The sequence below is a fragment of the Mytilus californianus genome, unplaced genomic scaffold, assembly GCF_021869535.1.
Source record: "Mytilus californianus isolate M0D057914Y unplaced genomic scaffold, xbMytCali1.0.p SCAF_9, whole genome shotgun sequence".
NCBI classification, from domain to species: domain Eukaryota; kingdom Metazoa; phylum Mollusca; class Bivalvia; order Mytilida; family Mytilidae; genus Mytilus; species Mytilus californianus.
In genome coordinates, this window is record NW_026262745.1 from 69,700,171 (window position 1) to 69,711,439 (window position 11,269).

The 11,269-nt window shown below is 33.0% G+C and overlaps 1 protein-coding gene across 1 annotated transcript; it reads right to left on the reverse strand.

The window, feature by feature from the left end:
• Positions 1–5,084: 5,084 nt before the first annotated feature.
• Positions 5,085–9,034, reverse strand: LOC127715175 (uncharacterized). The gene has a single exon (XM_052221215.1). It carries the CDS (start codon positions 9,032–9,034, stop codon positions 7,682–7,684), a length of 1,353 nt encoding a protein of 450 aa, XP_052077175.1. The 3' UTR covers positions 5,085–7,681.
• Between the last annotated feature and the right edge of the window lie 2,235 nt (positions 9,035–11,269).

The window sequence follows — 11,269 nt, forward strand, 5'->3', positions numbered from 1 at the left end:
TATGAGTTGATGTTATTTATAAGATTTAATAATAAGCAATGTTACTGCAGTAAAAACATATGTTTCCATTCAGCTATGTTTTTAGTTGGTCTCTTATATGGATGGGCCATAGGAGTTAATGTAAAGGCTACGCATTATTCCCGCTAAAACATCAGCCGTATATTTGTAATGAGGTGTTTTTTTCTACAATGCGATTTATACTGTAAATTGTCTTACCTTCATAGATCGTGTTAACAGATTTCATATATTTTCTCTTGGTTTCGTTTTGCTGCTATAATGTCTCCCACAACTTGCAGATATTTGTTAAAACCTCCTAAAAGCAGCATTCAATTATATTTATAATGTTTTTGTTGTCACAGGTAGTTTACCTTAAGCATGTTGATTCAGGTTCACATTGCAAATCAAATAAAATTTTAATTAATCGATCGCGTTATCAAAATAGTGTTAAAATTCGTAATAATAACCATTAATGGAATTCCACAAGGTGAAAACCATTAAAAGAATGTTGGGTTTCAGTTTTACTACTTTCGCTTCCACGGGAATTGTCCTTACTGATCGCGTGATCAATAGTCTACCTTTCCTTAGGTAGAAAGAATAAAGTGCCTGTGATAAACATCCTCTACCATAGATCGATATTGAACAAACTTTTCAAACTGCTTTCATACATTAAAAGTTCATCAAGCTGAGAACTTTGGTGGAAATATTCTCTTGCCTGGTATGTTTCTCCAATCATCTGATAATATATGCCAAGACACGTAAGCAGATTTGATATAGAAAATGAATCACATCGATTACTAGTTAAATGTTGCAACATTGTTTGTTCCAACTGCAGCAAAGACTGTTCACGTGCTATTATTTTATGTAGATGGTAGTAACACAGGAAACTCAGGAAATGTGCAAATACCATAGGATGAAAAGGTAAGGATTGTTCATTTATGTTTAATTTTAGTTCTTGTGGACTGATTTGTGAGTTTTCAATAAATTTAGGATACCTGACTGTAAATGCTTTTGAAAGTGTGCAAAGTTCTGCTCGTTTCAACAAATGCAGCAGATTTTCCTGGTTTTGATCTTAACCGATCTGCCAAGGATATAATTTTTCATCTGTACATTTCCTTAAAGCATGATTGGTAATGTCTAATGATAACAAGTAATTTTCATGAACATAAAAGAAAGAAGCTAAAATCAGTCATCCAGTTACTGCACCTGAATTTGTTCCAATCAACAGATGACTACGGTCGCGTTTGTACTTGTAGTATTTATGTGTGTTGATTCATCTCGATTGATTCTGTGAAATTTTGCGGTTCCTTTTGATGTGCAAATGACAGCATTACAAAAAAGATACTTCTCGATATTTTAGTGCTTGAATGGCGTAAAAAATGATAAAGCCGTTTGAGAGATCGAGGGGGATGTCCAAATACAGCGTTCGTCATTTCATATATTGATGATACACATCTAGCTATTGACGAATCCGTGGCGTTAAAAGATAGTCTTATTGTATCAAACAGAGTCTCTGACCGAGAAAAACAGTATATCCCTTCTTCAAATAAATTTTTTAGGAATTTAGTCATTTTGTCTTTTTTGACTACATCAAAATCGTAAATAGAATAAATTTTTATCAAGAATAAAATAATGCAGTTATGTTGAATATTCTACACAGTATATTAGTTTCTTTAAAGAAGCCACGACGCAAGGAATTATTTTGTCTGGTCTCCACATTGATGGATCAGATTCTTCTGAAATCCAAAACATCAAGGTTTTCAGAAAATAAGAACACAATTAATTTGTTAAATCGTCGTGCTTTTCCACAATTTCTTTCACAAAGACTTTTAACAAAGCATAGCATAATAACTGAACATGGTTGATTGACAAAATGAGATTTTTTTCTGCTACTGAAAATGATATTCTCCATTGTAGATTTTCATTGTTGGACCCTTTGTAACCAATTGGAACATACAGCACACCACATGAGATTATTTTGGAAATAAGATCAGGAGAAGGCCATGTTGTTCGAGATCTAACGTTCCATGGTTGTGCCTGGGATATCCATTTGTCACATTTTAGACAACATGGAAAGTCATGGGTTTCCCCGAGGCTTGAAATGCATTACTTCGAAACAAATCACGGACGTCATCACGAGTGGATTGACCGTTATGGAATTTCTGTTTCACAGATGACGACAGATATGTTCAAATTGTTTCCCAAAATTGAACTTATCAACCTTTTTCTGTTTACATGAGCAATACGATGGGTATCACATGTGGATCAGGATATGTGTACCCTTCCGGGGCACCTGCCATCATCCCTGGATTTGTTTTAATAGATCACTTTGGAAGACATTTTTGCCTTTTTGATCGTTTTATTGGGTTTTTTTTTGCCCTGGCGTCGGCGTTCAACTTATGGGTTGAATTTCCCATCGGTATCTTAATTATCTATTCTACAGGTATATGTAATTAATAGTCAATATAAATGCCATCTGAATTTGAATATATCCATCACTGAATAAGACGGTAGTGTCGATTTTAAGGAAGTTATGATTTGATGTTATCAATCAGATTTAATATGCAATGTTACTACAGAAAAACATACGATGACTCCTGTCAGCTTTGTTTTTAATTGATCTCTATAGTTGATGAGCTATAGAATAGTTTTATGTCAAGTTCCAATGAGGAGTTTTATGCAGACGCAAGAATAATTAAATTATCAGCGCTTTATTTCGTATGAGTTTTTATTTCTACAAAGGGATTACAGTAAAATGTCTTACCATAAATATTATTACTAGATTTAATATTTTCTCTTGATTTCTTTTTTACAACTTCAAAGTCTTTCACATCTGGCAGATATGTGTTTTGACCTCCTCAAAGCAGCATTCAATTCTATATACAATAGTTTGTTGTCGTAGGTGGTTTAAAGCAGGATACATTCTACTTAATATTTGATAAATCGACCATGTTTTCAAAATTGCAATTAAAAACCGTGAACGTATCATGAATGTAACTGTACATGGTTAACGACCAAATGTGAACGATTTCATGATTTACTACTTTCACTTTCTCGGGAATATCCATCAGTGATCGCGTGACCGATAGTCGACCTTCCCATAGATAGCAATGAAGTGCATGTGATAAAGTTACACCCAAGACCATATATTGAAGTTGAACAACCTTTTAAAACTACTATCATTTAAAAAAAATTGGGTGTGTTACTCTTTAGCTCATATGAATATACGATGTATTTATATCATATGAATGTTGGTTAACTTTGAATATTGTAATTTTGTAAATATTGCGATGTTTGTCTTGGTCAGAGGCGGTTGTAGGGGTGCAGATTAGTATTAGATCATTGATAAAGAAAGCAAAACTAAATTATTATGACTTCACCAAAATATCGTATATCAAAAGTTTAGAGACTTAATTTCCCATTAAGATATATAGATGATGTTCTTTCCATTCACAATCCAAACGTTTCTAATAGGGTTCCATTAATATATCCGCAAGAACTAGAAATTAGAGAAGCAACATACACGGCTTCTTTTGCCGAATGTTTAGACTGATATCTTAAATTTGACTAAAGCGGTCATCTCAGTTACCGAATCTATGGCAAACAAGACGATTTCAATTTTTAAATTATCAATCTTAGTAGCAATATACCAACCTCTCCTGCATATGGGATATACGTTTCCCAACTCATTCGGTATTCAAGAACTTTCAGCTGCTACTCAGACTTTGTAAAACGTCACTATTGTCTGAGCAGAAAGTTGATGAATCAGGGTTAAATCAAAGAACGTCTCGTCCTTTTTCTAAAAAAAAGTTCATCGGAAGATACCAAGACCTTGTTGATAAATATTCTGTATAAACTTCACAAATAATACACGATGGACTTGAGGTACTGACGTTGTTTGTCATCTTAATTACGCGTTAAAGTGTTCCTTTATTTGTCCATGTAAAGTATAGCATTTACTGTTTAGTCTATTTTTGGTAATATCCATTTGACGTGGCTCGGTACTTTTATATCCTGTCGTCGTATTATTGTGCAACGGTAATTTTGTGTAGTTTTGTCTTTCGTTTTTGCTGATGTGCTTTGTCTATATGTCTTTTTGTTTTTCTTTGTTGTCATTTTTGTATGTTTTTATAATGATTTAAATTAAAACACTTTGTTGATTGTTGTACTCCTATTTTGGACATTTATACATATTAAGTCTGTTTGTTGTGTTCACACATCGTTGTCAATATAATGGAATTTTAAGCGAATGTCATACAAGTGAGAGGTTTAGCTAGCTATAAAACCAGGTTTAATCCACCATTATCTACATAGCAAATGCCTGTACCAAGTTAGTAATATGACATTTGTTATCCATTCGTTTGATGTGTTTGCGCTTTAATTAGGGACTTTCCGTTTTGAATTTTCCTCGGAGTTCGGTATTTTTGTTGATTTACTTTTTAGTACAAGTATGTGACAACGTAGTGCTAAATAAGCCGTAACTAATATTCAATTAATTCCGAAGAGAATGACAATTGATAGTTCTTGGTAATTGCATTGACATAACGGTTCCGATAAAGGTTGTACAAATATTAACAAAGGGCAATAATCAAGTATTGCAGGCACAAATTTTAAAACCAATATTAGTTACACAATATCAAAATGCGTATACATTTGATGCTAATGTTAAAAAAATTCATTAAATCAAAACATTACAAATAAATCTATTTTCTAAATCAAAAAAGCACTGTGACGGATAAATGATTAAAAAGGAAAAGGAGGAGGGAGCATTTCTGTTGTTCTAGTTAATGTCATCCAAGATATACAGGCAAAACCCTTTTTAAAACTACCACTTCATTTTTGAATAGAGGCAAACTGCAAATGTATCCCAAATGTACATAACTTTTCATGCCTATTCCAATAGAGTAATCTCTGAATTTTCAAAAAGTTTTAACATTGTAAAATTCAAAAAATGTATTTTCCCCGTCAGACGCATGTATTAATTCATATAGACTGGAATATCACCAAATTTTGTTAAATCTGCATTAACTGCATACTACCACCTTCCATATGGACGCATGAGGAGAAGAATGAGAATAAATACAAGACGGTGTTTAGTCCAGTTTATTACATAACATAATTTAATTTTACACGAAGACATAGCTATAATATCAGCATTATACACACACTTTGAAAAGTATTTTAAACATTTGCAATGCATATCTACAATTTAGTGAATATTTTAAGGTTAACAAAGGATTCCACATCTATCAACCAGTATAAAAACCCATCTTGTAAATCAGAGCAAACTACTTGGAATCACCTTTTTTATTCCTTATTATCATTCAAACAATAATATCATCTTTTTATGCACAAATATCCACCAATGCAATTAAATACATTTAAATCATTTTGTCAAAAAACAGAAAGGATCTAGGAATATGTGACAAATGCAAAAATTATTATAACAGAAATCAAGAAAGTGCAATGGAGACATTTATAGGACATTTAAAACTATGACTATGGTTGAATTGGTCAGAATCTGAAAGAAAAATCACAAATTTGAAAATTGTAGGCCTTGCAATACAACTGGTAAAGGGATCTCTAAAAAATCACAAATCTGTCTACAGAGCATCAATCCAATTCTTAATCTAAATAGCACATTGATAGTTGACAATTATCGGCGCAAGATTATAATCTCTAGGGGGAAATTTCTAATATCAGCAGGCAAGATATTAGAGATAAATGGAAACAAGTTAAGAGAACATTCCAGTTCAAAATGTGACATGACCACTCATGTATGCTAAACCTAACGTATGTCATACACTTATTCATGAATTACCCTTCACCCAATTTTTTTTTATCTCATTACAGTAACTTCCAACCAAGAAACAAAACTTTTCTGTAATATTTTTCAAAAAACAAAATATTTCATAGCATTCATTTTGAAAGGATTTATCATAAAGAATAAAGAGAATAGAAAATTATTACGCTTGTTCTAATTTTTAATTTACTCGTGATTTTAAGGGTGATAAATCAATATAACTTCATTGGGTTCTATTTATATGTACCACTTTTTAAAGAATTGCACAGCATAACAAATTGTTTTCCAGTGAGATTGAAACTCAAATAATCGGAAATATTGGTAGCAAAAATTATGACAACTATCCAGATGTAATAAAATCAGCAAGTTATTTTTAACCTATTTCAGAATAGAAAACAAGTAATAAACGGCGACGACCCTAAAAAACCTCTTTTGACATACTTTCTTCAGTTGAACAAGTTTCATTAAGACAGAATTCGTTAATCTACTATTCTCTTGCAAATGGACACCCTTCCCTGACCCCAGCAAACACCCTAACACTGTTTTGTATAAGTTCTTATTCAAAATGTTGATCATTAAATTAGATCAAGAATGTGAATTGAGATGAAGTGAATGCCAAACAAAAAACAATCAAGCTGTTAAATATTAATTGTTTTGTCATTGACCTATTCAAAACAAAATTTGGAAATTGTATAATATTAAGGAAACAAAACTTTACGACAAAAGAGATGATTACAGCTTCCCAATTGTGAACTTTCTATGTAGCAACATTGAAGCAGCGCCTGCATACGGAGTAAATATCTCCCAATTGATACGATATTCCCGGGCTTGTATTTCCTATCATGATTTCCGTGATAGAGGATTGCTGCTCACAAGGAAGCTATTAAACCAAGAGTTCAAAATGGTTGAAATCATCTCTTCGTAAATTTTACGGACGCCATCACGAGTTGGTTGACCGTTATGGAATAACCGTTTCACAGATGATATCGGATATGTTCCTTATGTCGTAACTACAATACCCTTCCTTTTTCACGAATGTGACCTACCGAAATAGACTACTTACCAGATTTGTAATAACATAAGCAACACGACGGGTGCCACATGTGGAGCAGGATCTGCTTACCCTTCCGGAGCACCTGCGATCACCCCCAGTTTTTGGTGGGGTTCGTGTTGCTTAGTCTTTAGTTTTCTATGTTGTGTCATCTGTACTATTATTTGTCTGTTTGTCTTTTTATTTTTGGCCATGGCGTTGTCAGTTTGTTTTCGATCTATGTGTTTGACTGTCCCTCTGACATCTTTCGTCCCTCTTTTAAGGAAGTTCTATAAACCAACTTATTTTAGCGGGTACTTTATTTCGCATTTCGGCCTTCCTAGTCCTCTTTAAGGCGATTTAAAAAGGGTTTTATTAAAATTACTTGATGTATTTAAGTAAATAAAGATCCAAGTTTTACAAATTCGCAACTATTTATTTTCGCTTTATTTTTCTACTCGCGAAAGTCGCAAAAATTAATCGCCCACGAAAATTAGTTGGTTTACAGTATTCAGAAATTAATGTCAGGTTTTATTTAATACGAATAATGCAATAATGCAACTGATTGGTATCCTATAGTAAGAACTCGCATTCTAATATCAAATAAAAATTTTCTGAAATCGCAATAACTAGTCTCACATCTTTGTGTATTCCTCAAAAATTTCAATAATAAATGCACGCAATAATATCTGAATTTACATTATATATGATTCTTAACCAAAATCCACAAGTAAGCAAATGACATTGGCGTTTTATGCATGAAAACATCTCGCGAATTATGCTACCAGTTCTTACTTTTGGCAATAGATAAATTAAATTAAATTAAAGGCCATGTTTATTAAGCGTATAAGTTAGTCTACATTGCAATTGGACAGTCTCATTGCTGCATTGGATAAACTATGTTCATCTTTATGAGCGGCTAGAAGGAAACATTGTCTTGCTGAGTCTGTTTCAGCAAGCATCTCATGAGCTATGCCAAGACAAATAATGAACAATGGTTCAGAATATAAATTAAATAGATTAGTAGTAAAATGTTTTATAATTTCTTGTCGTAATTGAAGCAAAGACTGTTTGCATGATCTTACGTTATGCAGATGGTAATAGCACAGGAAACTCAGGAAATGTGCAAATATTATAGGATGAAAAGGAATAGCTTGTTCGTTTACGGTTAATTGTAGTTCTTGTGGACTAATTGATGAGTTGTAAATAAATTTAGGATACTTGACTGTCAATGCTTTTGATATTGTGCAAAGTTCGGTTTGTTTCAGCAAGTGTAGCAGATATTCCTGGGTTTGATCTAAACCGATTTGCCAGGGATACATTTTTTCACTTGTACATTTCCTGAATGCATGATTGATGATATCCAATGAAAGCAAGTAATTTTCATTACCATAAAAGAAAGAGGCTAATACGAGCCAACCAGCTACTGCATCCGAATTTGTACCAATCATCAGATGACTGAGGTCACGTTTGTACTTGTCGTATTGATGTTTGTTGTTTGATCTCGGTTGATTCTGTGATATTTGCGGTACGATTTGGTGTGCAACTGTTAGCATTTCAAAAAAGATACTTTTTGATATACTAGTGCTTGCATGATGTAGAAAATGATATAGCAGATTAAGAGGTCGGTTTAAAAAAAGAGTAAATGAAGTGCTAATAATTTCATGCAGTGTTGCAACACGTCTACTTATTGACGAATCCGTGGCGGTCAAAGGTAGTTCGATTATATCAAACAGAGTCTCTGACCGAGCAAAACAGTATATCCCTTTTTCAAATAAATTCTTTAGGATGCTGATCACTTTGTCTTTTTTGTCAACATCAAATCGTAAATAAAATAAGTTATGATCAGGAATAAAATAATGTAATAATGTTGAATATTCTACACAGTATATGAGTCTCTTTAAACATGCCATGAAGCATTGAATTATTTTGTCTGGACTCCAAATTGAAGGATCTAATTCTTCTGAAATCCAAAACATCAAGGTTTTCAGAAAATAAGAACACAATAATGTTTTTAAATCATCGTGCTTTTCCACAATTTCTTTTACCAATAACTTTAACAAAGCATAACATAATAATTGTACATGAGTGAAGGAAAATATTAGAATTTTTTCTGCTACAGAAAAAGATATTCTCCATTGCAAATTTTCATTGCGAGACCCTTGGCAACCAATTGGAACATATAGAACACCACATGAGATCATTTTGGAAATAAGATCAGGAGGAGGCCATGTTGTTCGAGGTCTAATGATCCATGGTTGTGCTTGAGATATCCATTGGTCACATTTAAGACATCTCACAAAATCACTGGTTTCTGTGAGGGTTGAAATGCATGGTCAGTGAACTTTTAAAACGTTAGTATATGCAACTCCAACATTATTTGAAAAGTCCTCCAATTCATGCACCTTATAAAGTTCACTTGATAACTTTCTACATAAGAATACGTTCTTTGTTTCATCATTTCCGAAAGTTAAATCATGATTACTGGGAAGACGTAGTTGTGTGAAACCTGGATGTGTATCTTCTGTCTCCATTACCAAAGGAATACACCGGCCAGATTCAGGAACAACATCTCTGTCTGATTCATAAACTTGGTATGAAGGATCAATAAACATTAGATCAAGATCACTACCTTTTAATTGTAGTCCTTCACCTTTACTGCCACTGGTGATCTGGTTTAGTGAAGTGCGTGGAATCCCAAGATCATTGATAATGTAAGTTAATCGCCTAACTCGGACCTCCTCTTCAGATCCAATTTTCTGGCACAGATACTTATAAAAATCTATCGATAAACTTTTCTCCGCAGACATTTGTACTGTGTTTGATAATTAGTATAGTAGTATCATAATAAATCTGTAAAAATTAAGATTTTTATCAAAGTTCTATATTTTGACAGATAAACATCAGGGATACTGACTATTTTTTTCCCATATTTGCTGTTTGTGAAAAAGACAGGTATTCAGAATACCCCAACCTGAACAGACATTCTACAAAAACCTGTCTTCAGTCTATATAGTTCCGTTGATAGAGGGTTGTTGCTTACAAGGAGGCTATTTAACCAGAGTTCCAATTTGTGAAGTTGAAGTTATCTATTCGAAATAATTACGGACGCTATCATAAGTTGGATGACCGTTATGGAATATCTGTTTCACATATGTTCCAATTGTCGTAACAACACTCTCGTCTTATTTTCCTCGACTATGACATCACCAAATTAAGCTTATCAAAAAGAAAATTATATTTACATAAATAATACGACGGGTGGCAACGTGGAGCAACATCTGCTCACCCTTCCGGAGCACCTGAGATGCCACCTTTTGATTGGTGTGGTTCGTTTAGTTCAGTCTTTATTTTTCTGTTTTGTGTTGTTTACTAGACTGTATGTCTTTTGGTCGTTATCTTTTTCTTTTCTGTTTTTTTACATGGCGTTGTCATAATCAGTTTGTCTTCGACTTATGGGTTGAAATGTCCCTTTGGTATCTTGCGCTTCTCTTGTACAGTAACATGTAATTGATAGTCAGGGATTTTTGTCTAATCCACAGTATGCATAATATTTGACAAACGATGTGGACATGAACGAACAGCAATCAAAAACTTTTTTTTAAATTTTTTGTATGTGTGTTTATTTTTTTTAAGAGTATTTATCTTTACTGAGAGGCAAAATGTTTCAAACTACACGTTATTACAAAGTCAAAATACCGTATAAAAAATCAAAACAAGCCTATGGAATCCAGAGTGTACTAATTAAATCATTTAAGTCCCGAACACTTTACTACATGTTATATGTTAGATAAAATTTGTGACTAGTTTTTAAGAGATTAAACACAACTACAAAAACAATTCACACGGTGACAGGTATACATTGCAAAAGTAAGTAACAATGCCAATACAAACTCAAGAACTGATAGAGAAATAATTTCTTTATAATGACTAGCATATCTTGTTTTAAATCAATATTTTTGCCAGCTACCATTTTTTATATTATGTGACGTCAAGTCCATTCTGCTTTTATAACGGAGAAAGGGACGAAAAGATGGGTATCTAAAAATCACAAGTCAAAGACAGACTTGATAATGTCAACTTAATTTGAATATATTACCATCACTGCATAGCACCTAAGACAGTGGTTTCACTTTTAGGGAAGTTATGATTTGATGTTATTTATTATGCAATGTCTTACTACAGTAAAACATACGATGTTTCGTTTCAGCTTTGTTTTAATTGGTCTCTTAAGTTGATTGGTCTTAAATTGGTTTTATGTCGAGCTCCAATGATGAGTTTTATGTAAACGCAAAGCGTCTTGACAACTATTCTCTTCTTTCTACAAAGCGATTACAGAAAAATGTCGTACCTTAATAGATCGTATTACCAGGTTAAATATTTTCTCTTGGTTTCTATTTTCTTCGCACAACTGGCACATATTTGTCGTGGTTTTGGAA